This window comes from Mustela lutreola, chromosome 1 (assembly GCF_030435805.1).
Source record: "Mustela lutreola isolate mMusLut2 chromosome 1, mMusLut2.pri, whole genome shotgun sequence".
In the NCBI taxonomy this organism is placed as follows: domain Eukaryota; kingdom Metazoa; phylum Chordata; class Mammalia; order Carnivora; family Mustelidae; genus Mustela; species Mustela lutreola.
In genome coordinates, this window is record NC_081290.1 from 243,782,314 (window position 1) to 243,810,203 (window position 27,890).

At 35.9% G+C, this 27,890-nt stretch overlaps 1 protein-coding gene across 6 annotated transcripts in view; it reads left to right on the forward strand.

Moving 5' to 3' along the window:
* FAR1 (fatty acyl-CoA reductase 1) overlaps positions 1-27,890 on the forward strand; it is a 91,952-nt gene that overhangs the window by 46,468 nt on the left and 17,594 nt on the right. For 5 of the 6 annotated variants that reach the window (XM_059136752.1, XM_059136729.1, XM_059136721.1 and 2 more), the window contains 4 exons: positions 13,632-13,827; positions 17,305-17,480; positions 23,951-24,130; positions 26,647-26,824. In XM_059136752.1, the coding sequence (XP_058992735.1) occupies positions 13,639-13,827; positions 17,305-17,480; positions 23,951-24,130; positions 26,647-26,824 (723 nt within the window). In that variant the 5' untranslated portion in view covers positions 13,632-13,638. Of the gene's footprint in view, positions 1-12,136; positions 12,206-13,631; positions 13,828-17,304; positions 17,481-23,950; positions 24,131-26,646; positions 26,825-27,890 lie in introns of all 6 variants that reach the window. The other variant, XM_059136737.1, reaches the window with a different exon arrangement.

Sequence of the window (27,890 nt, forward strand, 5' to 3'; positions counted from 1 at the left end):
ATTTATTTGATAGAGAGCGCAAGTAGGGAGAGAGGCAGGCAGAGAGAGCAGCCTCCCCACCGAGCAGAGAGCCCGATGTGGGGCTTGATCCCAGTACCCCGAGATCAAGACCTGAGCCGAATTCAGAGGCTTAACCCACTGAGCCACCCAGGCGCCCCGAACTTAGTCCTTACAAATAAAGAAAGATTTGTCAGATTTTATAATTTGTGTTAAAATTGCTGATACAGAAAGAAACACGTACAGGTAGAACAAGTCTAGACTTCACTGCAGAGCTGTATTCGGTAGTTATATATACTTGATTACTTAGTGAACGTGGTGGACATAGGGGATCTCTCAGGAGATGGAAGAGAGGGGTATTTGATCTCAACATTATCTGGAGGGGGAATGAATTTCTCTCATTCCATTCTTGAAATCCAGCCTGTTAAGAGTCTTGTTCTTCAACAGTTTCATAGTTATCATCTGGTTTTTAATCTAATGGGTTTTCCCATCTAATAAAGAAGTGGATGAAAATGTAAGTAATAAAGATTAGCAGAAGAAAGATAATACCTTTTTTCCCCTTCACAACACTACCTACCCTTTTATTTTCACTTTTAAATTTATCAGGTGTGACTCACTGTTTCTCTGTCTCTGTCTCCCTGTCTCTTGCCACTCTAATATCTTGAGAGTGTACTTTTTGCTTAAATAAACCTTCCTGCTTGTGTCGCTCAAAAAAAAAATTGTCAAACTTTTTTCTAACAGATGAACATGAGTTTGTAAATAGTTAGAAGACAAAATATAGTGGAGACTGGCTAATTGAGAGGAAAATTTGTGCTTTCAAATTTTTTTTGGTACCCTCTGACTTTTCTCTTTTATAAAAAATGTTTTAAAAATATATAACCCATGTACATAGTACATAATTTAAAAATGCATAGAAGAATATGTGGTGAAAAGTAAATGCTCATCATCTCTATTCCTCACTTGTTGAGTTCTCCCTCCCAGTAACCATCATTACCAGTTTTGGGGAGGGTGGTTGCCAGAAGTAATCTGTGTATTTATAAGTATGTACATACTTTTTTCCATTCCTTTCTTCATAAAAATTGGTGTATCATATGGTGTTTTACTTCTTGACTTTTAAAATTTATCGGGAGTGCTATTGCATATCAACATATAGATGTTGAACCGTCTCATTCTTTTTTTAGATGCAGAGTATGCCATTATAGTAATATACCACTTGGTTTGCTCAATCACCTGTTGGTGAACGTTTAGGTTTTCAGCCTTTTGGAATCAGTACAGGGTTGGGAGGGGTGGGCATTGGCCCATGAACTTGGTTCTAAATTGGACTGGTAACAGTATTTGAGGTGTGAAATTTTATGCCTTAAAGGAACTGGAGTAGGTGTCTTTGGATACAGCTTTATCACTATAATGTTTCATTTCCATAGGGTCCAGAGGTCCAGAACTTATTAGGATTGAAATAGAATTTCCAAATAGAGGCTCTAGGTTTAGGGACAGATTCTGGGGAGGGGGAACTGGGAAGCGCTAGGCAGACTATGAGGAGTTCACCCAGGAGGAACAGTCAGCTTTATGGCTTAGTGGGAACACAGTGTGACTCAGGAACTGGAACAGAAACTCAGGATCTTGGTCTATGCCAGGGGTCTACAAATTTTCTGTTTAAGGGCTACACAGTAAATATTTTAGGCTTTGTGGGCTGTAAAATCTCTGTTGTAAGTACTCAGCTCCGTTGTTGAAGTATAAAAGCAAGCATGGGTAATTCACAAGGCTGGGTGTTGCTGTGTTCCAACAAAATTTTATTTAAAAAAAAACAAAATTAGGAGAGATTTGGCTCTGGGGCAATTGTTTGCCACCCTCTCATAGACTCAACTATGAGAATAGGGAATTAACTGCAGCTTTTTGAAAGGTGGGTGTCTCAGAAGCTCATGTACCAAATAATAGAAGGCCAGATTTAAGGCAGCAGATACTCTCTACATCCCACTTTGCTGGTAAAATCAGATTTCTGAAAGTTCTGCAGGGTTTTTCTCCCTAACAGTGCAGTACCTTGGATGGGGCCTTTAGGCTGAAGTTCTTTATTCCCTGAGGTGGGCAGGTATAAGGTTCTAAAGGTTAGGATTAAGAATTTTTTTAAATCCCTGCCTGTTACTACTTCCCTTTAAACTTGAAAATGGACTAGGCAGTGTTTCTCAAAGTTTGGATTCTAGTCAGCCTGCCTTAAATCAATTGTGGTTCCTGAATTTGGAAAGGGCTCTTGTGGAACTGTTTACAACTATAAAAGATGTAATTATGTGTCCAGTCTTTTGCATATTACATTTAATCTACACAAATACTGTGAAGTGAAGAGGAGGTTGGGTATGTACGCTATCTGTATTGCAGAGATGAGAAAACCAAAGAACCGAATAGGTAAGTAACTTCACCCCCAAGATAAATAGGTGTACCTGGATTTTAGCCCAGCCCTGCTAGACCCAGAGCCAAGGATTCCTGCTATATCATGGCATCAGGTTATATGAAAGGCGTGTTCCCACAAAGGGCCTACGTTATTTAGCAGGAAACAGTTTATAGCAGAGACTGATTTCAAATAGTACTGAAAATGGGTTCACTAGAGATTTAGTTTCCTGCTTATGTAGTAGAGGAAATGTTTTTCTTCTGCCCTCTTTGATTCTATGACTGTTGCCTGCTAATTAAACTGACAAAAGACAGATTAACAGGAGGAAGGGTGTGTGTGTATGTGTGTGTATATTTTATATATATGTGTGTGTGTATATATATATATATATACACACATATACTTTTTTTTAATGTGCACAAGGGTTTTCATGTCACAGAAAAGACAAGAAAACCCAAAGAGAGGTGGTAAGATTTGAAAGTTATATACCATATTAACAAAGGGTAGAAAATTATGAAGTGATGGGTGGGAGAATGGGTGAAATAGGTGATGGGAATTAAAGAGTACACTTAAAAATGAACACTCAGCAATGTATAGAATTTTTGAATCACTGTGTTGTACATGAGAAACTAGTATAACACTGTATGTCAACTATACTGGAATTAAAATAAAAACAATTAAAAAAATAAAGTTAATTAAAAATGCAAAATAATTATGGAGAAGTGGCTAGACAAAGGAAAAGGAGTTCAGGCTTCTAGAAGCAGCAAATTGTAGGAAGGTAAATATATGGGAAAAGTAATAGAAGAGGGGTTATTTTAGTAATAAGGTTTGTTGTGCACACTCAGCTCAGTGCTACATTTATTTACATCATCTTCTTGGCCATAAAACTCCCCCAGAGTCCTCATTATGGCAGTCCTCATTTCTCAAAAGTTCCTGCTTTTAGTGAGGTAGGGGGAAGCTCAGGAAAAGACTTCTTTCTGCATCTGTTAAATCTCTATTGCCTATAGCTCAAAGTAATGTATATGCCAAAGTGACATACTTTAAGGTATATATTCTGATCTGCCATGCTCCCTCACACAGCATTTCTATTTTTCACAGCTACATACCATACATGTTTTCCAAATTCAATGATGCTTAGGATAACTTTGGTATAGGTATTTGTAGAAACATGTTTGAATTTGTTACTTAGTTTAAGCAAGACCCCAGAACTTCTTGTCGCCCACCCTTAAACTACCTCTCCTGACCTGTGTTTTTTAGTGCTAATACTCCAATGAATGATTCTGTCTAAGTAAGGTCTTTCAGTAGTTTGGGTGGAGCAGAGTTGGAAATAAATCCACTAACCTTTGATAACCTGTGGATAATGTCTTTTTTATTCAGACTGATATTGACAACAATTAAGCCCAACTAAATGGTCTTTGAGACAAGTTCTGTTTGACAGTTGACCTCTTCTGCTCTCTTTGTTGACTGCCTCTGGAAATCTTGGGGAAGTACTGGTAAACTCTAATTGCCTTTACATTTTAATTAAGGGTCTACCTGAACCAGTTAATATTTACATTTCTATTCTGTGTTATTAGTTAGGCCCATTGACTCCTGTTGTGGAATAATGTGGAATTTTCAGGATTCTTCAGCCAGAATTTGCCTTATTTCATATGTTAAAATTTCTGTGAAGCATATTTATGTCTGTTATATGCCAGGAAGGCTCTGTAGTGAGGAGTGCTGTTCTGTTTTCTCCTGTCGGGAATTGTACAAACTGAAATGGACCCTCAAGAACATCTTTTCCAGCCTCTTTGCTTTCTCTGAACTTCTCTTCCAGGGCTCACACTCAGTCCTTACCCATGAGTTGATGCATTTGGCTCACCTCACAGGACAAGTAGAAACTTTATCTGCCTTGCCCCCCACTCCCACCCCTGCCCCGAAAATGTGGGATTTAGGTGGAAGATACTGGTTTAGTTTGGCTCTGCCCATAGGTGTGCTGAGCAACCTAAGGCAGGAGGATTATTAAAGACACTTGCGGGAGATTTGTGCTGAATAGTTGGTTCCTTTTCCTTTCTTCCCTTTGTTTGCATCACTGGTGAGTCTTTTTTTTTTTTTTTTTTAAGATTTTATTTATTTATTGGACAGAGAGAGAGATCACAAGTAAGCAGAGAGGGAGGCAGAGAGAGAGGAGGAAGTAGGCTCCCTGCTGAGCGGAAAGCCCAATTCGGGGCTCGGGGCTTGATCCCAGGACTCTGGGATCATGACCCGAGCCGAAGGCAGAGGCTTAACCCACTGAGCCACCCAGGCGCCCCATCACTGGTGAGTCTTCTGTAAAACTTGGCTTCAAGCCTTTGGAATTGTTGCTTATTCCTTCCTCCCACCATGCCCTCTCTCTACTTCATTGTTCACATTTGTTTTTCTGTTTAGCAAGTGTCTGAAACAACTAGTTGACAGAGTATTAAGAGTTTTAATTACACAGTTGTTTTTACCTCTAATACAGAGAAAGGAATCCCCATTTCTTGATACCGAAGAGCTGCCTTTTTCTTCTTTGCTAGATTTCTTGTGGTTTTCTGGTTATTTGAATACCCCAGTTTCTCACTTTTTAGTAGCTTTATCTTTTGAAAGATCTCTTAAAAAAAAATAAAGAAGTTGAAATGGGAGAGAGAGGACCTGGTCTTTACTCAGTTTATCTTAACTAAGTTTCTTTCTTTCTTTTTTTTTTTAATATTTTATTTATTATATGACAGAGAGACACAGTGAGAGAGGGAACACAAGCAGGGGGAGTAGGAGAGGGAGAAGCAGGCTTCCCACTGAGCAGGGATCCCAACTCAGGGCTCAATCCCAGGACCCTGGGATCATGACCTGAGCCGAAGGCAGATGCTTAATGACTGAGCCACCCAGGTGTCCCTTAACTAAGTTTCTAAAACTAATCAAGACAAGATGATTAGCCTTCCACTAATATTAGGGCATTATGAGTAAACTCTCATAATAATAGTTGTGTTACAAAGGTGCAGTTTATATTGACCGAATGAGTGCTATTTAGGAAGTTCTCTGTGGTTTCTCCCTTTGTGGCCATTTCAGGCTTTTTTGTCTTTAAGACCCATTGCATGTTCTCTATTTACAGATAAGGAAACAGGTTCAGAGTAGTAATTTTATCTTAGGATCTGTGGCCAAAGTGGCAGCATCTGGACTTGAAGTGAGTGAATGTAGGAAGTATATATATCTCCATTTTTTAAGTACTTTCATAATATGTTTTCTTAATATAAATATAAATACATAATGTATAACCACTGGGGGAACCCACTCTAGCAAGAAAACCTTGAAAGTAATAGTGATACTTGGTACCCAGCATTTTTACTGGTCTTTGAAAAGACCAGTATGGTTCTTACGTTTCTTTGGAACCATAAGAGAGGGTTTTTTTTTGGCTTTTTGTTTTTGTTTTTTTGTAATTGGAAATATAATTGACATACAATATTACATTAGTGTGAGGTGTACAACATACTAATGCAACAAGTATATGTGTTATACTATGCTTACCACAAGTATAGCCACCAATTGTCACCATACAACTCTGTTAAAATACCATTGACTGAATTCTTTATGCTGTACCTTTTATCCCTGTGACTTAATCACTCCGTGACTGGAAACCTCTACCTCTCACTCTCCTTCACCCATTTTTGCTTATTCCCCTGGCCCTCTGCTCTGACAGCCATTAGTCTTTTTCTGTATTTTTGGGTCTGTTTCTACTCTTTGTTTATTCATTTGTTTTGTTTGTTAGATTTCACATACGAGATGAAATCATATGGTATTTGTCCTTCTCTGTCAGACTCATTTCACTGAGCATAATACTCTCTAGTCCATCCTTGTTGTCCCAGTGCCAAGATCTCGTTCTTTTTTAGGTTGAGTAATGTTCCATGGTGTGTATATATATATGTGTGTACGTGTGTGTGTGTACTCACCACATCATCTTTACTGATTCATCTGTGGAGACTTAGGTTGCTTCAGTATCTTGGCTATTGTGAGTACTGCTGCAGTGAACGCAGGAGTGCAGATCTTTCTGAATTAGTGTTTTTGTTTTCTTTGGGTAAACAAACAGTAGTAGGATTATTGATTCATAGGGTAACTGTGTTCTTAATTTTTCAAGGACTCTCCAAACTCTTTTCCATAGTTGTTGTAGCAAATTACATTCTCCTCAATTGTGCAGGAGGAGGGTTCCTTTTTCTTCACATTCTCACCAACATTGTTTTTTTTTTTTTTTTTTTGTCTTTTTGATACTAATTGTTCTGACAGTTATGAGGCAATAGCTCATTGTGGCTTTGATTTGCATTTCCCTGATAATTTGTGTTATTGGGCATCTTTCTCACCTGCCTGTTGGTCATCTACATGTTTGTTGGAGAAATGTCTATTCAGGTCCTCTGCCCATTTTGAATTGGACTTTTTGTGGTTTTTAGTGTTGAGTTGTAGAAGTTCTTTATGTATTTTGGGTATATCATTTGCAAGTGTCTTCTCTCATTTAGTACGTTTCCTTTTCATTTTATTGATGGTTTCTTTGCTGTGTGAAAGCTTTTTATTTTGGCATTGTCTCAGTAGTTTATTTTTGCTTTTGTTGCTCTTGTCTGAGGGTACAGAAGAATACTGCTAAGGCTGACGTCAGAGAGATTACTGCCTGCCTTTTTTTTCTAGGAGTTTTATGGTTTCAGGTTTCACATTTAAGTCGTTAATCTGTTTTGAGTTTAGTTTTGTGTATGGATTAAGAAAGTGGTCCAGTTTCTTTCGCATTTAGGTGCCCACTTTCTCAGTACCATTTGTTGAAGAAACTTTTACCCATTGTATATTCTTGCTTTCTTTGTCATAGATTAATAGACCATATAAGCATGCGTTTATTTCTGAGCCCTCTTTTGTTGCATTAATTTATGGGTCTCTTTTTGTGCCAGTACCATACTGTTTTGATTACTACAGCTTTGTAGTGTGTCCTACAATCTATGATTGTGATACACCCAACTTTGTTCTTCTTTCTCAAGATTGCTTTGGCTTATTCAGGGTCTTTTGTGGTTCCATACAAAAGTTTTTTTCTAGTATTTGTTCTAGTTCTGTGAGGATAAGGTATTTTTTTGAAGAAAATACTCAGCTGCCACTGTTAAGTGATGTTTTCTATAAGGCAGCTCAAGAACAGTAAAAATAAATATGAATCACATTTCATAGCCCTTCCGCCCCAGCACACAGGAATGATAATATCACTGTTCTTCCTCAGGACTGAAAGCTGCAGCTACTTTTCAGCATATGACAGGAGCTTTAGAGATCTTGCTATGTAGTAGAATCACACAGTCAGAATTAAAACAGCATGCTCTAGAACGATGGGCAGCATTTTCTTTCCTGGCTTCTGCCTTTCTAGTAGCTTCTGGCTACGTTGGCAGGACTATGTGGAAGATGTGACAAGTCTGGACTTGCCTTGGAAGAATTCTCATTTGTGCTGGCTTTGCCGTTAGATTAGTATAAGGGTGAAATAAATGTATTGATAGATGGGGGAACTCAAGAATACCTAGACATAGAGTTTAAAAATACTTAGTGCCTTTAAAGTTTTTGGTAGCATTATGATAAACCGGGAGGCTTGTGGGAATTCTGTTCGTTCTTCTGTGAAGAAAATCATGTAAGTCACATGTTAAATAGCTTTGGGCTAGTTACTGAAACTGGTAAGAAGCAGTTTCATTCTTCAGCCTTCTTAGCAAACAGCCTTTATATTACTAAGCTTGAGGAGAAAGAATTAAGTTTGGTAAAAATTTTCTGCTATTTGGTGTTAACAGATTTGTTACTTAGGCTTCAGAGGAAGTTGTCTTTGTAGATGAGCGAAGAAAGTATGCAGTTTGTTAGTTTAGGCTTGAGACAATCACATATTCAGGCTGTAAATCCTAATTATAAAAGGGAAAACTGCCTGATACCTTTTTTTGTTTTAAATGCATATGTATACCTGTGGCAAACTTTCTTGTGGCTGGTGTCTTGTAGATGCTTAATAAATACTTACTGAATAAATTCTTACATGTAAAAAAAATGAAGCTTAAGAGAATCAGATGACTTGTTCTAGGTCATATTCTCAGTACACTGTGGTTAACATTTAATTAGTGTATAATTGTTACTAATCTCTACCAGATTTGTTAGGTATGTTGATGCGCAGTTTTCTTCATATCTTTCCTATGAGGTTATTAACATTTTAACTTTAATATGCTGTTGTTTTAATTAGGCTTTTGGTCACTGAAATTTTGAAACACTCTTATTTAGACCTGAAGCTGGTTATAACTGTATAATTTATTGTGCAAACTGAAACAATTCAGAGGGCTCTACTCAAAGTCAAGTTGGGACAGCGTGTGTAACCAGTTTGTTCCAGGCAAACGAGGATGTGACATATGGTTACATGCTGTTTTTATTTTTAGAGTGTGTAGCATACTTTCAGAAAGTCTTACCAGTATCTCAGAGGCCTCCCTCATACCGCCTTCTGGTCACTACTGGTCATTCTGACCTTTAACTGATGAGTTTTACCTGTTTTTGAACTTTCTGTAAATGACCCCATATAGTGTACACTTTGTGCACCTGGCTTCTTTGACTCAGTGTTCTCTTTGTGAGCCGCACGTATGCTGTATGTAGTGATTGTTACTTTATTTCATTGTTTTTTAAATATTCCATTGTATGAATTTACTATAATGTATACAGAATATTGTTGACAGACATTTGGGTTGTTTTAATTTGGGGCTATTAAGAACAGTGCTCCTATAAACATATTTGTTTATGAGTCTTTTGGTGAGCATATGTACTTATTTCTGTTTGGGTGTATAGTTAGGAGGGGAATTGCTAAGTCATATGGTATGTTAAGTGTTCAGCCCCAGTAGATAATACCACTTTTGCTAAGTGTTAAACCCTGTCTGTGCTTCCTTAGCAGTAGGTGAGAGTTCCAGTTTCTCTGTGTCCTAACCAATACTACGTATTGTCTTTTTCATTTCAACAGTGTAGTGGGATCACATTATGATTTTATCTTGAAAACGAATGAAGGGGAGCCCCTTTTCATATGCTAATAGGTTATTTGGATTTTCTTTGGTAATGCCATTTTGATGCTCTCCCTTGTGGTCCTTGAAGTGTTTCCCATTTTTCTATTGGTTTATCTCGTGTCCTTATTGAGTTGTAGTTCTTTATATATTCTGGATATGTCATTGTACAAACTACAAGTATCTTACACTAATTTGCCTTTTCTCTTTATTAATAGTATCATGGGATGAACTCAGTTTTAGTGTCTTCCAGTTTATCAATATTTTTCTTTTCTGGTTAGCAATTCTTGTGTCCGTTTAATAAGTGTTTGCCTACTCCAAGATGATGGAGATGTCCTCTGTCATCCTCTAGATATGTAATTATTTTACTTTTCACATTTAGGTGTATAGTCTATCTAGAATTTATGTTTGTGTATATGTGTGTGATATGAGATAGAAGTCAGGATTCATTTTATATAGGGATAGTGAATTGACTGCACTATTCTTTGTTCCAAAAACACATTCCTGTAGCTCTATACATCTTGTTGTTTTTATTTTATTTATTTATAACAGAGATAGTGAGAGAGAGAACACAAGCACAGGGGAGAGGGAGAGGGAGAAGCAAGCTTCCTGTTGAGCAGGGAGCCCGATGTGGGGCTCGATCCCAGGATTCTGGGATCATGCTGAATGCAGTTGCTTAATGATTGAGCCACCCAGGCGCTCCATACATCTTCGTGACATGGTAACGAATTTCTCCAGCTTTGCTCTTCTTAGTGCTTGTCTTGGCTATTCTGGTTCTTTTCTAGTTCCATAGCATTTTAGAATCTTAAGTTTCCATCCACTTGTAAAACAACTTAGAGTTTAATTGGGACTGTATTGAATCTAAGGATGGTGAACTGACATTGTATAAAGATGTCTTCTAATCCAGGAATATACATTGCATATCTATTTATTTAGGTATTTATTTAATTTCTCTGTGTTTTGTAGTTTTCAGAAGAAGAATCTCAAATATCTTTCAGATTTATTTCTAACTTTTGGTAGTTTAAAAAACAATTTATTGAGATAAAATTTATACACTATATTAATCATTTTATTTTTGAATTTTTTATTTTTTTAAAGATCTTATTTATTTGTCAGAGAGAGAGAGAGAGAGAGCAGAGGCAGAGGGAGAAGCAGGCTCCCCAATGAGCAAGGAGCTTGTTGGGGAACTCTATCCCAGGACCCTGGGATCATGACCTGAGTTGTAGGCAGACACCTAAATGACTGAGCCACCCAGGTGTCCCTATATTAACCTTTTATTTTATTTTATTTTTAAAAATTTTATTTATTTATTTGAGAGAGAGTGTGAGAGAGAGCATGCAAATGGGATGAGGGGCAAAGGGAGAAACAGACTCCTCACTGAGCAGGGAGTACGATGTGGGGCTCCATCTGATGTGGGACTCCACCCAGGGACTCCGGGATCATGACCTGAGCCCAAGGCAGAGGCTTAACCAACTGAGCCACCCAGGTGCCACTAGCCATTTTAAAGTGAAGCAGTGTTGAACAACCACCACCTCTGTCTAGGTCCAAAACATTTTCATCACTGTAGAGTAAAACTTCATTAGCAGGAGTAGTGTAGTATGTGTACATGAAATCAGTGTAGTATGTGATGTTTTGTATCTGGATTATTTCACTTAGTATGTTTTTAAAGTTCATTTCCCTAGTGGAGTGTGTGCCAGTTCGTCATTCCTTTTTATGGCTGAAGAGTATTTCATTGCAGGTGTATGCTGTTATTTGTTTATCTGTTTAGCTGTTAATGGACATTTTGAGCTATTTGTACTTTCTGGCTGTTGCAGACAGTGCTGCTATAAAAATAGGCATGTACGTGGACTTGTTTGAGTACCTGTTGTCAGTTTTTTAGGAGTGGAATTGCAAGGTCATACAATTCTGTGTTTAACTTTTTAAGGCACCACTAGCCTTTCCCACAGCAGCCGAACCATTTTACATTCCCACAAGCAGTGTACATGGGTTTTCTCTTTACTCATCAGTATTGGCTATTTTCCATAGTATTTTGGATGGTGTGATAAGTGGTATAGTTTTTTTGTTGTTGTTACTTCATTTTCTGTGTTGCCGATGTATAGAAATACCTTTGCTTTTTTTTTCATGTAAAACTTAAATTTTGTGACCTTTTAAATTAACTTAATTTAAATAGTTTATGTATTTATTGTATTTTCTCTGTTCATCTGAATTTCTGATTTTCACAGGCTTTCTTACTCTTCTGTTCCTTTTCCATAGTAGTTCGTTTATTTTATGGATGCAGTATTCTTGTGAATGGCTTGAAAAATTTCTGTTAGAATTTAAATTCTCTTTAAAATTTTCATTCCTTTAGTTTCCTTTGTGATTGATTCTGTTGCTTTTCATTTTGATCCTTAATTTTGTTAGGCATTTCTTTAAATATCTGGTGATCCTTGGTTATCTATTCATATTTATAAAGGACCAGGATGACTGGTTTTGGTGATTCATATTGGCTTCCTCTCAGTTATTTGAGGTCTCTTTTTCCAAAAGAGATTTTTCTCTAGAGATTATTGATTGAGAATTCTGTGTGAGTTTGTCTTAAAGGCTAACAGGAGTCAGGTAGGTTTAGGACCTAAAATTTATTCTGAGGTTCAAGTGCTGTGAGACTTTTTTCCTTTTGGTTGGTTTAATTTCCTCTCTCCTGATTCTCCACCTCCCTCACCAAAATTTGTGGATGTTAGGAGCGAGGCCAGGCTCAGCCCTACTTCTCTTTTGTTTTTAGAACCCATGCTGGATGTTCTTCTCAGCAGAACTGAATACTAAGCCTTGGGAGCTCAAGTTTATATAGGAAGTAAGACTGTCATGAGTGCCTCTGCTGTTGTGTGAAGCAGTCCTTCAATTACCTTGATTTCCCTATGCTTTAATACACCTGCTTGATCCCGAGCTTGGTCTTCTCTGTTCAGTGGGGTGGGATATTCCTTGGCTCCATGCAAGTCCTTTTCTATGCTTGCTTTGCTTTAGTTGGTGTTTCTTCTGCTTTGGCTTCTCTGTCAGTTTAGTCTTGGCGGTTTCTTCTAGAAATAATTTCCTTCTTTTCTTCCATCTCTCCCTCCTTTCTGCTTGTTAATGGGTCTGTTTCTTCAGATTGTTATGAATTTATTGTTTTATCATTATGAAAAATTTGGACATAACATAAATGTGTCTACTCCCTAGCATAAAGAAAATGTAAATACAGTTGATGTTGAAAGCTCTTCTCTGATTGTATTGCACTCCCTCCTATGCATCTATTAATATTATCCTGTGTGTGCATTTCTAAACAATAAAGAACATTGTTTTGAATGTGTTTGAGCTTTGAATAGTGACATACTGCATGAATCCTTCTGCATCTTGTTTTTTTCCTGTTCATCATGGTTCTTTTATTTGTTCTCTCTTAGTATACTATCTTTTCTGCTGTTTTAGTAGAATTTGAACAGGGAAGATAAGTCAGCCAATGTATTTCTTTCTGTGACTTATTTAAAAGGGAGAGTTAAGCACCTTTTGGATATTTTGTCACTACAGACATGGAAGAGAAAGGACTTGGTGTTACCTCTTCTTATTCCAACTGGTGATGATAGGTGAATATGATACTTCACCATGTTATACAAGCTAGGCTATTGAGTCTTGCTGCTGACCTCTATTTGGTGTTATAAATCCTTTTGGAAACAGAGAAATAGGATTCATTTGTGTGTAGGGTTTAGCAGAGGTTTAAATGACGATTTGGGTTCTTACTGCTGGAAGGAATTTTTAGAGGTCATTTAGTACAAACTGTACTAAAGAAGCCCAAGCCCAGAGAAGGTGAGTGATTTGTCTGGGATGATACAGGGGGGAAAACAGGGATCAGAAGCCAATTTTGCTGTTCATTATTCCTGCCACCTTACTACCGTGAACCAAAGATTAAAGTCCCCTTTTGTTAACATTCGACTTTAATTTTTGCCTGTCCTTTAAAATATTTTTAGTGGTGCCTGGGTGGCTCAGTGGGTTAAGGTCTCTGCCTTCGGCTTAGGTTGTGATCCCAGGGTCCTGGGATCGAGCCTCACATCAGGCTCTCTGCTCGGCAGGGACCCTCCTTCCTCTTCTCTCTCTGCCTGCCTCTCTGTCTACTTGTGATGTCTGTCAAATAAATAAATAAATAAATCTTCAAAAAAATTAAATAAAATATTTTGATACCAAGAGATTTTTAGTACATAAGAATTAACATAAATCTTTGAATTAATGTTTATTTGCTGTGTTTTCCTTAGGATCAGAATGGTTTCAATCCCAGAATACTATGAAGGCAAGAATGTCCTCCTCACTGGAGCTACCGGTTTCCTAGGGAAGGTACTTCTGGAAAAGTTGCTGAGGTCTTGTCCTAAGGTGAATTCAGTGTATGTTTTGGTGAGGCAGAAAGCTGGACAGACACCCAAAGAACGAGTAGAAGAAATTATTAGTGGCAAGGTAAGTGGGGGAAAATGATCATTTGGAGGAAAGAAAAGAATGTGTTTGTATGTATAATTATTGTAATCATTGTAAACAGCTCAGTTTATTTCTTTAGTATTCTGAAAAAAATTATTGAAAAAAAAATCCTACAGAATGTCAATATACTAGATACGACTTATGATCAGTAGGAGAAAAATAGCTTTCCTGTATGGGCAAAGTTGTATGACAAGTTCTAAAATACCTGTATGTTAGATATTTAATGTGTTTTTAGAATATTTAAAACCTATTACTTGTAATTACTAGGTATTTTAGATAGTATTCAGAATAATAATTAAGAGGTGGTTCTAACTAGTACCTACTATGCTGTTAAGCACTGTCCTTTTATAACACTTAAAAATTTGTAAGCACTGACTGCTCCCCACAACCATGTTAAGAAGTAGCAAAGTCACATATTCCTATTTGAGAAATAAGAACATGATGACAGAGGGGTCATTTAGGATACAAGAATAGGTCATACATTTTGAAACTTTTTAGAGAAATATATTGTTAAGAAAAAATGGAAATGAGCTGGTGTAAAATTATCTCACAGTCATAAGCTTTGAATTCTCTCCGAATGAATGAATTTATCTGACATTCATTGGCAGTAAGTTTAGTGTAGTAGCTATGTAATTTTTTAGTTAGTTGGTAGTATCTAGTATCTTTTAATCACTTGTAATTAGTATGTTTTAATCCCCCCTCCTAACAACTCCCTCCCCTAGTAAGAGGTTATTTATTGTTACTCATTTCTTATATTTCAGAAAACATTTACTGTACATACTCAGTGTTGGGCACCTGATTTATTGTAGGGGGTTGAATTCAGGGATAAATAAGATAGAATCATTGCCTAAATGGGCAAGAGAATTTTTAAGAGGGAAAAGGAAGCAAGACGGAGTATAGAAGTGTCAAGGAAGACTTGATAGGAGCAATTACTGATGTTAAAGTCTTGACTGGAATTGAGAGCCTGAGTAAAATGTCAGAGGTTTGGCCATCTCCTATGGGGTCTCTAGGGCAGTGGATCTAAAAACTTTCCTCCACAGTAAGTCTGAGTTTTAGAGGAAAAGAATACCTTATACTTAAAGCCTGAAATTTTATTGAACTTTAGTAATTTACCTAATAATAAACTATATGGAGTTTGGATGTCAGAAGCTCCTCCCTCCTGGCCTGGCCTCCCAGTTGTGACAACCAAAAATGTCTCCAGACATCACCAGATGTTCCCTTGGGGGAAACATTTCCCCAAGGTGAGAACCACTGATGAATGTCTCTGAGAAAAGAAACTCCATTAATATGGTGGTAGGTTGAACTAAAATAATTGACCACGGGATAAATTCTGGAAGGGGAACAAAGTATATTAAAGAGGCCATTAGTGAACATTAAATAAAGTAGGAACTGGTTGGGATGCCCGTGGATTAAACACACTGGAAGAGAAAGTGTTGAATAAAGAGATGGAGGCTAGAGAAGGGAAAAGTATCAGGTCTGAGATTAACTTACGAAGCAGCATGAGCCTGTCTATCTTGTTTGTTTGAGATATCTGATATGAACAGGAGTTAAAGGTCATTGGCAGTGTGGGAGAATGAAAAGTGTAAATTCAAGGTATTAAAAGTACTTTTCTGGTCATTCCTCAGGTTGCTTTTTTTTCAGCCTGCCCCTTAAGCATTGATGTTCTTCAGAGTTCTATCGTAGGCCTTGATCTCTTCTTACTAGACCCAGTTAGGTGATTACTCAGCATCCTTTATTTTACATGAGATGGATGGTTGTATTTTAATAGATTTGGAAAAAGCTTTATCTAGTCTGGACCAAGGGTGCTCATCACTGCTGCTATCTGGGTGATCTTCTCTTCCCAGGGGTCCCTGTATATGATTAGTAAAATCCATGTATAGTCTGGCTCTTCTCTTTCCTGAACTCCAGACCTGCAGACGCAGTTGCTTCTACTAGACCTGTGTTCTGGGTGTCCCACAGACCCTTTACACCCAACATTCAAAAACTGAACTTGTGTCTCCATAACTGTACTTTGTTCTCTTCCCAGGTCTTCCACTTAATTAGTTTATTCACTTAAAGTAATGTTTAAGTGAAAATTTACCATGTTTACATCTTGCCAGGCACTCAGCTAATTGGGACCTTAGTGCTGAACAAAATAGATGTGATCCCTGTCCTTGTGGAGTTCACATTTCCTTATCCCTCATATTTAGTCACTGGCTAAGTCTTATTGAATTATTTTAACTCCCCAAATGTTAATTGTCTGTCATGTCTAGGTAGTTACGTATGCTGCTTTCTCTGCCTGGAACACTGTCGTTCTATTTTATAATTTCTGGTCCTTCCCCAGCTGGGTGGGTTTTTCCTCCTGTACAGTCTCATAACACTATAATATTACCCCTATTTTATTACCTTTAACATAGTATTTTAATTGTGTTTACGTGTCTGGCTTTTCCAGTCAGATTCTAAATAGACTGCGGGAGAGATTGTTGGTTTGTTTTCTCAGTGTCTAGGAGGTGCCTGGCTCATCTGAAATGCTTTGTAGATGCTTGATAACTAATACAAGAGCACATAAATGTTGAAATCACTAAATAACAGTAGTGGAAGGGAACAGTTATATACATTAAGGGAGTGAAAGTGAGCACTATATATGCTGTATTGATTTTCTTCCCAGATTGAGAATCTCTGCTCAAACTACAAATATGAACTTTAAATGAAGTAGAGACTCAAAGTATAATAGAGCAGTGATCTGGAGGTAGCATCTGTATTTCTTTATAAAATCTGAGATGAAAAATTAAATTTGACTCACAGTTGAATATGCCTTTACCCTATAATCACCTTAGGATCTAACTGTTTCTTTAGTTGATTTATTTCTTCTAGTATTCTTAAGGAATATTGTATATATGATATTTCTCAAGTTTGTCCAGATTCTAATCTGCATATTTGCTTACCAACTTTTGTTTTCTTCAACATACTTACTTTTTTTCCCTTCTAAAAATGTTGTAGGTTTTACAGATTTAATATAGATCATGAATCATGGCATTTTACTGTAATCTACTGTAACAGAATAAAACCAAAATAAAATGAAGTGATAAATTAAGATCTGGATTTTAGAAATCTGAATGATCATTTTAAACATTGTCCTGATGTCAAAAACAAAAAAAACAAAAAAAACATTGTCCTGATGTGTATACTGCTTAAATCTATTCTGCGGGACAGTACAATATAATCTAGTCAGCAAAGGCATGGGCAATTCAAATTTAATTGCAAACTACCAGCTCTGTGTCTCTGAGTCCTCATCTGTAAAATGGGGATAATAATGTGGGTTTCATGGGGTATTTTCTTTACACAATGGAAGCAGTTAGGAATAGAAGTTTTAGGATTAACATAGTTGGAAGTTTTCAGAATAGCAATCCTTGGTGGGGTGCTGGTGGGCTTTATAGAAAGTTGAAAAATACTGCCCTAACATTTTATCCCCTTGGATAGCTCTTTGACAGATTGAGAGATGAAAATCCAGAATTTAGAGAGAAGGTTATAGCGATCAACAGTGAACTCACCCAACCAAAACTGGCTCTTAGTGAAGAAGATAAAGAGATCATCATAGATTCTATCAATATTATATTCCACTGTGCAGCTACAGTAAGGTTTAATGAAAATTTAAGGTAAGTAAACATATGTATATGACATTTGAGCTTCAGCATCGTTTAAAAAATTTGAATTCTTTTTAGTGAAATCGTTCTGAAAGTGATATAAAACTGTTTGCTGGCCCTATGTTAATTGTGACTTTCAGTGTCCTAAAGAGTGTTAAGAGAATTTTCTTCTTGTTACCAGTTTAGAAACATTGGGCAACTAGTCTCTATATTAGAAGAAGTTGCCTTGAATTTAACTGTAAGGCAGGGAAGTATGGAGTAGGAGAAAGAAATTTTCCTTTAGTAGGTATGTTGGTCTTAACAGCTAAATAGTGTTTGTTTCCTAAATAGTGTTTGTTTCCTCTTTGTTTCAGAAGCCTATATCTCAGTGGCTTTATTTTTTTATTCTGCGCATATCCATCTGAAAATTAGAAAAAAAGAACTCAGGTTTTGCAGAGTAAGGTAAAATGGCTTATAAATTTAAGTCATACCTTCTTTTTTTTTTAAACTTGGTAGCATTATTAGGGATAGGCAACAGTGGACAGAAGTTTAATTAGAAAAATAATTTAAAAAAAGAAAAATAATTTGGACTTCTGTCAGGATGCCTGTTTCAAGAAAAAATAACATTGTACATGTTGACGGTTTTAAAAAAATCTCACAGATCTGCATTTTAAATAATGGTTCTTAATTTAGAGGATTCTTTTTGATGATATGTTCAAAAATACTGTTTTTTAATGTTTATCTAATTGTATAGACTTATGCCAGTTAAAATAGGACAGACTTTTTTAGGATTTAAAATTACTTGAAGCCCTTCTTAAAATGTTTTTAAATTAAATTTTGTTTATAAAGAGTTTTTAGGGGCGCTTTGGTGGCTCAGTGGATTAAAACCTCTGCCTTCGGATCATTTCACGATCCGAGAGTCCTGGGATCGAGCCCCACCGCCCCGCATCAGTCTGTCTGCTCCGCAGGGAGCCTGCTTCTTCTCGCGCTCTCTCTCTCTCTCTCTCTCTCTGCCTGCCTCTTTGCCTACTTGTGATCTCTGCCTGTCAAATAAATAAATAAAATCTTAAAAATAAAAAAAGAGAGAGTTTTTAGATTATTTCCTGTAAAGTCTTTAATGTAGAAGTATAAATCTTAATTGACATTTTATAATGTGACAGTTCAGCACCAAAGCATTACAGTAAGTTTTGCCTATGTCCCAGGTGAGGGCACTGTGATAGTCACTTACATTTCTTTAATAGTACTTTATAGTTTTCAGGGTAAATTTTTTCATTCATTATTTTATGCCATGCTAAGGTTACCACTGTAATATTGTGGGCAAGTCCATTTTATACTTGAAGAAGTTGATACAGCACTGTGTCCTGGATAGGACATAAGTCTTGGAATTATATACCTTAGCTCTAACTTTGAGTTTATTGTTTATTATCTGGTGATAATTATTTATTTACTTTCTAGTTGTTTTAATACAGCCATTATGTATTCATGATTCAAGAGTGACAAAAGAATCTCAGTAGAGCTATAGTAATATTTCACTTTCACAAAAGGTATGTGTACATATATGTGTATTTATATACATTTTTGATACTTGCCACTTACTGTCCTTGGACAGTATGATAACAGGTAGGTTTTTAGTATTAAATCATAATCTAACATATTTCCCTCCATAGTTCTAGCTTTCATTGTTTTTCATAACCAAAAGAAAATTCACACAGCCTTATGAAACTGTTTTAAAGAAAAAAAGGTATATATTTACTGGATAATTGTGGTATAATCCCCATTAACTTAAAGGGGGAAGTTGATTTGCAAACAGAACATTAGGATGAAACTCCTCAAAGGAACCTTTACGGAGAACGAACAAAGTACAGTCCTTTCAGGGAATCTTTTCTCTTTTTTCCCCTTAGAGTAAGCAAGTCTACCATTGAGGAAAGGGTAATCTTTTCATTATTCTTTCATCTTTACTATAGATCTCATAGTGCAAGGAGGATATATAGAGGAATAATAAAATTTATTGCCTTGTTAAGGCATCTATATTTACTGACCTAATCTTAGTCATTACATTGAAATTACTGTTTTCTTTGAAGCAGTTTTAATGTATATTAATGTATAAGCGTTGATATTGCAACATTAGATTTGGGCCAGACATTTTAAAATAGTGTAGGTTGGTGTATAATAACTGCTTAAAAACACTCTTCATAGTCATTTTTAACTTTAGCACCACAAATAAAAAATGGCACAGAGATTTTATTGCCAAGGCAAAAAATAATCCAGATTTTACTCCCAACATTATAACCCAATATTTTGGAAGAAGCCAAGAAAAATTGTACACAGATTCTTTTCGCAAAGTCCTTATAGTCTAAAAAGGGAGATAGATTTGCTTAAATAATTGTAAAGTAGGATAGAAAGTAAGGGGTCACTGAAGAGCATACATTAATTTCTGTGAGAATTGAGAGGTGGTAGAGCTCATTGATTTTCAGATCTGATGGTTTATAAATCTTGAGGTGGGAAAAAGTGGGTCGATTAGGAATTGTAAAGAAATACTGACAAAAGATGAGAGAGTGATATTGAGAATAATGAAGGGAACTTCTTAGTTGATTCTGGGGTCTGGTGTTTCTAAGGTAATAAAGAAAGTAAAGGTAGGACAGTGGAGTTGAGAATAAAGGAGTGTCAAGAAACTAGAGACCATGATGAGGACAGAAAACAGGCTTACAGGGAGAAATGGAAGGGCAGATGGTATGGTCTGGGGGAAATTCTTAGTATGAGATTTCAGAGATGCAGCAATTTAAATGTGAGAACATGCGAATATGAACATATGCATATGGGAGTAGGTATTTTGAAAGGCCTGGAAGTAAAGATGGATGATGAGAAAGGAATTAAGAAGCTATTAAGTCTAAAGGGCACCAACTATCCCACTTCAGAATGCATTATATGATTCTTAGGGATTTCTGGAAAGTGTTTTAAAAATGCAGAATTTTAGACTCTATTTGCAAAATTCAGAATCTCTGGTTTGGGATAATACCCAGGAATCTTTATCTGTAATGAGACTCCTGAGTATGATTTTAAATTATAGATGTCTGGGTCCCCTACCATAAGATTGATTAATTGGTCCCTAGATGTCTGTATCTATGTCTTCATGGAATTTAAAAAAAAAAAATTTTAGCAATACTGATGAGATCTCATCTAGGAAGTATTTTCTTTGAAGTGGGGAAGGGGAAAGAGATATCAAAATGGTTTGGGGAACTTATTTAAAATATGATTTTTCAGGGGCACCTGGCTGGCTCAATCGGTAGAGCATCTGATTCTTGATCTTGGGGTCATGAGTTTGAGCTGCATACTGAGGGTAGAGGTTACATAAAAAAAAAATAAAATCTTAAATATGAATATATATGTTCATATATATAATTTAATATATAAAACTATATAAATAAATATATACGTAATATATATAGTTTTCCAGGCTTCAATTCAGATATTACAAAGTGTCTGAGGATGAGGTCCAGCAATCTACATTTTTAATAAGCTCTCAGGTGTTCATCATGCCAAGCTGAGATCTCTGGTTTAAAGTCTTACAAGTATTACCAACACAGATTTTGAACCATCCAGGATATATATCTGCACAAGGCAGATGAAGAAGATTTACTGGCAGTTCAAATAGAGTTCTTTCTTATTTATTTATTTATTTTTGAAGTGACTTCTATGTCTACATTAATGATGGATCATAATTAACAAAGATGTGTTCATTTTGCCCCTCCTCCAAAAGCTAATGTTATTTGAGATGATTTATGGCTCCATATAATCAAACGATGGGAATATTATTATTTTTTGGCTTTCTGATCTAACATGTCAGGGTCTCAGCCTAAAGTTCGTTGGAGTAGAAATTGAATGGTGGTAAAACAGAGTGAGATTATTAGCCTTGCAGAGATACTGAGAGTTACTTATGTAGGTATGTAATGTGCTTTCAGGTTTGTGCTCTCAGGTACAGGGGTAGCAGACAAGGTACAGGAATGTTCTCTCTGAAATTATTCCTTATTTTCAGTGACCCAGAAATTCTGTCACTGTCCTCAAGAACCTGTAACAGAATATCCTTTGTGTACTGCTCCCAAAACATTACTCTCCCTTGCTTCATTGTTTTACAAATGCAAAAGAAAATAGCATATTGCCTTACAGTCTAGTGGACTGTATCCTCTCTGTGACATGTCTTTTTTGCTGAATTTCCATTTGAGCAGATTTCCCCCCCTTAGTTAAGATAAAGAAGCAAAAAGATACATTTGTGATCTAAGACCTCAAACCAATTACTTCATTAAAAAAAAAAAATACCTTCCAGTATGTTTTCATGAACCCTCGGATACTATTAAATTAAAGGAAAAAATAATGCACAGGACTTTTTCTCTCTTAAATTATTTCTTGTTCTTGGTGACCCAGAACTTGTTGTCCTGTCCTCAGGAACCTGTAACAGAATATTTTCTGTATAGTTCTTCTCACAACAGTACCCTCCCCATCTCCATTGTTTTCCAAATGTGAATAGATATCAAAGGACTGCTTTATAGTCAAGTGGACCAGATTCTATCAGTGACATATCCTGGCCTTTTAAAAGAATAGTTGGATTTTTTCTTCTTAAATACTGAAAATGTAAGAACTTGGGGAAGTTCTTAAAAACTATTATAATTTTAAAAACATTCCCTCGTGGTCTGTCTTTGAACATACATTGTTTTACATAAAATGTAAAGAAAGAGCTTCTGATTTTACTTAGGGAAACAATTTCCACATTTCTAATTCTTTTCATGGTTAAAATTTTTGTGATGTGATGGTATTCCACTATGTTGATACATCATAATATGTGTATAATATTCACTAGGTATAGCAAATTTAGGAAATTTTCATTTCTTTCTTTGAAAAATTACAGTTAGACCAAGTTTTTCCTTTGAGTTAATTTCAGTAGGTTAACTAGATTAGTAATTATATCATTTCTGTACTTCCCGGTACTTTGTGTTAATCTCTTTTTTTTAAAAGATTATTTATTTATTTATTTATTTGACAGACAGAGATCACAAGTAGGCAGAGAAGCAGGCAGAGAGAGAGAGAGAGAGAGAGGGAAGCAGGCTCCCTGCTGAGCAGAGAGCCCGACGCGGGGCTAGATCCCAGGACCCTGAGATCATGACCTGAGCCGAAGGCAGCGGCTTAACCCACTGAGCCACCCAGGCGCCCCTGTTAATCTCTTTTGAATCAGTTATATCAATGTGGTCACCAACAATGTATTACTTGGCCAGTTTTATTACAGTATTATTGGGGTTGAGTATAACAACCTTTTTTTCGTTCAAATAACAAGTAAAAACTACCCACCAGCTCATTACCATTAGTTATATTTACTGAATGCCTGTTTTAGTGCCTGTTTAGGAATGAGTAATGCTAAATATTTGCAAGCTATTTATTTCATTTAATTTTATACAAATCCTAGTAGGTAGACTGTTCCCATTTATAGGTGAGGAAATTGAGGCCTGAGTGCTTGACTAACTATATAAGGTCCCTGAGTGCTAGCTCATGAGGAGCCCAAGTCAGAATTTGAACCCAGGTCTTATTCCAGAGTCTTGTTCTTAATCCTGCTTTACTTTACAATATATATATTTTTAAAATATTCATGCAGATTTCCCATGTTTTCATACTTACCATATAATTATTTTAAATGACTCTATTCTTTCGTTATGATAAAATACCTGCTATGTTAAAGTTTATTCATTTCATTCATAGTAAACATTTATGTTCTCTAGGCTTTTGCTATTACTGGATGAGGCTTCATTATTTTTCTGCATATATATTTTTGCATTTGTGAAATTATTTACTTTGGATAAATTTCAATGAGAATACTATATAGATCATTTTTGTGTCTTGCATGTGCCTCTTGTGACAAAATATACCCATTTTATTATAATACACCTTTGAAATTGTAAGCTGGTCTTTAAAAAGTATTTGGATTAATTGCTACACAGGGAAATAGACATATTATTACTTGATTATATGTTAATATGACTTAATGTTTCTGAGTTTTCTTTGACTGTTTTACCTTTATTAGTGACTCTGCCTTAGCATTTTAAAATTACTTCACCATCCTGATTACTTATTTGTAATTCCATATCATGAAACAGTGTGTTTTTAAAAACCAAGGTGCAAGAGAAGTGTAATAGGACTTCAAAATGTATGTATAAAATCCAAAGACTGAAGTTACTTGTGTTTATTTCTGGGTAATTTAAAAATTTTAATTTTTTAAAAAATCCTAGTGTGAGGCTTCTTTTATAAAATCGGAATATCTTTCTTTTTAACCTCAACTGATAGAATAGATGTACTTTATAGTGAAATAAGATACAAGACCAGACCTAAGGGATCAGTTGTAAAGAAACAAAAAAGTCTCTGTCTACTGGAAATAAAAATATTTTAGCAGGTGAAATAAATGACTTTCTAAGTTTTCACTGGGAAAGCTTCCTAATTTTTCATTGTCACTTTTTCTTTTATAGAGATGCTGTTCAGTTAAATGTGATTGCTACACGCCAGCTTATTCTCCTTGCACAACAAATGAAGAATCTGGAAGTATTCATGCATGTATCAACAGCATATGCCTACTGCAATCGAAAGCATATTGATGAAGTAGTCTACCCGCCTCCTGTGGATCCCAAGAAGCTGATTGATTCTTTAGAGTATGTTTGTTTTAAATTGATACATATTTGATTTGATCCCCAAACCTTGGACCCATGTTTATCTATTTGTGTGTATTTCTTGGTCTATTTCAGTTTCTCTCTCTTTCTCTCTCTCTCTCTCTACCTATGCATATCTTTACATTTATCTCTTCCTTATTCAACCAATTATTACATATCTACTATGTTCTTACTGTGCAGATTTATTTCTGATGAGATCGGGCGCGTTCAGGGTGGTATGGCCGTAGACCAGATTTATTTCTGAATGACTGTTGCTGAAGTCAGGGTGGATCTTTCACATTTGACCAGGTGTGAAGGTTGGAGGAAGGTCTCTGAACAACCCATCCATGATATTAGGGCCTCTGTTTTTCAGGGAGTTAATCTAGCAACTATAAGAAGTGCCTGATACCCATGGAGACTAATGACTTGGCTGTTCAATGGCAAGGTTCTAATTGATTCTTTTTTCCCCTAAGTGGAGAGTATCTGTGTAGAGGCCTTAAATTATTAGATGGTCCAGTCCCATTCCTTTAAATGACACTCCTAGTGTTGTTGTTTATTATCTTTCTAAGGATTAGGATCATATCAGCAATTATTTGAGAAATACTTGTGAATATTTGATAGATATGGCATAAGTGAAGTCAGCAGGGTCAAGATTTCATTTACTTCAGGCTGCACTTTCTCATCAAGTGAACCAAACAAATAGGATCAGAGCAAAAACAAAAAGAAAGGTCTTTTCTTCTTTAGTGGACTAGAGTTATGGAAAATTCTTGGTCCATCATATCTGAACATACTCATTAATCAACTCCAATAACAGCCCTGTGGACTTTGTCCTTTTGTTCTTTGTTTCCCTTAGGTTTCCTTTCTTCTTAGAGATACTATCTACTTTCAGCTCTGTCTACTGTCCCTGCTTTCTCAAATTATTTTTTTCCTAAGGATGCTAGAGAGTGTTCATTGTTTTCCCAAGTTTTTTCCTAGAATAAGCACATATAAGTTTTTTTCTTTAAGGCTTTCCTGCTGATCAGTCTGAGGAAGAAGACAGGTTATAAGAAAATAAGTAAGAATAGGAGTTTACCAAGACATTCTTATAGTTCCCTGTTTCTGTTTTCTGACTCCATTTCTCAGATGGTCCCAAATACTTACCTCCTCGTCCCCGCAGGTCAGTAGTCAGAAGCGTTTACTATCTCAGGGAAAAGTTGAATGCAGAAACTAAAGAATCTTTTTACTTTTTCTCTTTTTAGTGGTTGGTATATCTAAACATCTAAGTTGCTGAGAAAGCACTTGTAATTCTGTATTTCTTTTCTTTGCGCACAAAGAAATCTAGCTAATAGATCATTTTAGGGCAGCTCATAGATTGGCTCTGTAAACTCACTCCCAGTGATGAGGCTTCCTGGCTAACATCTCTCCTTGGTTTAGCCAGTTCATACTTTATGCTATTGTTCTAGTGCAGCAACTGTTCCATTTTTTAAGACTCATTTCCACTGTGGAATTTTTCCTAAGTTGAGTAGCAACCTCCCTTCAGTTTCCCTAGATTCTTTTTCTTCCACACACAAAAAGTACTTCTACACACAGAAGAAAACTTATCTTGATAATCTGTTTTATGCTTCCTCGTCAGTTAGTATGGGTAGTTTTAGAGTGTGACATTATACTGAATGTACAACTCTGTATATAACATTATAGACAAGAAGAATATCTGAAAATAGGTACATAACATAGTGGAATTGGAAATGTAGAATTGGAAAGATCATGGATATCACCTAGCATATCACCCTCCTTTTACAGATGATCAGAGTAGAGCTTTTCTTCAGAGACACTACGAGAATTAGAGGAATTTTGTGACTACATAGTAGGTTGCTAATTGAATTTTTATAGCATGGTTCAGTGCATTTTATCATTTACCTTAGTATTTGTTAGTCTTGCTGGTGAGAATGTAACAGTTTTAAGGGCTTTACATGAACTACTTAGATCCTTAGACCTTTTATATTAATTATAAATGTGTGTTCATTGCAAGAAATTAACATATGGTGCTGTTTTGGTGGTTGTATGGTGGATCTGTAATTCCTAATCTGAAACCTTTGCGGCCAGATATATTTTGGAATTTCTCTGGATGTCAGTAAGGAAATGTAATCTATGTACTCTGTAATATGAAGTAACTTCAGCTAGATCCGGGATAGCACCCCTGATCAAAAGCATATGAAGTATATGAATATTTACCCTAAGTGGTACTTTTTAAAAGGCCATAAATCAGTTCAGATCAGTTATTACCACCACCATATTATTTATGAAAGAACTCTGTTGGCTTTCAGAGCTTTTCGGATATAGAAATTACATATAAGAGCTGTGGACTTGTAGTTGATGTTTAATGAAAGTAAGATTCAATTCCCTTTTTTTTTTTTTTAAAGTAAAAGTTGTCAAATCATTTGAGTCAGCAACAGATATGTTGTATATGCAAAGTTAAGTGGTTCTGATTTTATAGTAAAACATCTGAAAATATTTTTGCATGCAATTTCTTTGCTAACCAGGTGGATGGATGATGGCCTAGTAAATGATATCACACCAAAGTTGATAGGAGACAGACCTAATACATACATATACACAAAAGCATTGGCAGAATATGTTGTACAGCAAGAAGGAGCAAAGCTAAATGTGGCGATTGTAAGGCCATCGATTGTTGGTGCCAGTTGGAAAGAACCTTTTCCAGTAAGTTGTGAGAAATTTTTGTGAATAATGGCATTGAGAATTTTAAGTCTTATCTTTGTATAAAAAGAGTTTGTTGTTTGTTGTTTAAAAAGAGCAGTTGTTTGAGCAGGTGTTATTTACTGTACCTGGCTTACTATGGCAAAATTGTTCTCATTCATAGAAAGAGACACTTATTGGTACTTTTTTGTAATATGATACTGTGTATATAGAAATACAGATAAACATTTAAAAAATCTTAACTGATAATTAAATGAAAGGCTGCCATGTTGTCTGGAGTCAAAGTAGACCTTGCATTTTATGTTTTCTCTTTAACTGGCAAGATATTGGACTCTGACACATCAGCATTTGTTTTTAAAATTATTTACTTGGGGTTTTTTTTTTTTTTTTTGCACCATAGTTTCCCTTGTGGAGATGAAAGAAATAGAGATAAGATTATTCAGGAACTGACTTTATTTTGTTTGTTTTGGGGTACCAAAAAGAGGCAAGCCTTCCAAGCCTTCCCTGTAAAGATCATAAGCTTAGAAAAGCATAAGAGATTTCTATGATAATTTGCTATAGAAAAGCAGGCTATTAATGGTATTGGTGAATCCCTGGAATAAGAGAAAATAGATAAAAACTAAGAGATAAATTGATGTACAAAACACCTAGGTCTCTGTAATGATAGTAAGTAAGAGCATCTCTTTTGTTGTTTTGACAGTGTTGTCTTTTCCTCTGTTTTATTCAGTAATTTTGAGGAGGATTTCCCATTTTCGCCTAATCTCAGGATGCTGCTTCAGTAAATAGAACAAAATCAAAGTTGAGTAGGTGTAATTTAGCTAAAATATTTGACAGATATAAACTCCTTTTTATTGAATTCTCTTTGTAGTGAGTTAATGGAAGAGTAGATAACCCTTTGAAAATGACTTAATTTCACCATTTGCAGTATCAGGAGAACACTGCTTCTGTTATAGAAGGAGAGAAATACTCTGATCTGAATGCTATCTTTTTTAGTTTTTAGAAGACAACTAAGTATATACATGGGGTTATATATTTCAAATAATAAATCTCTATAGTATTTCTAAGCTCC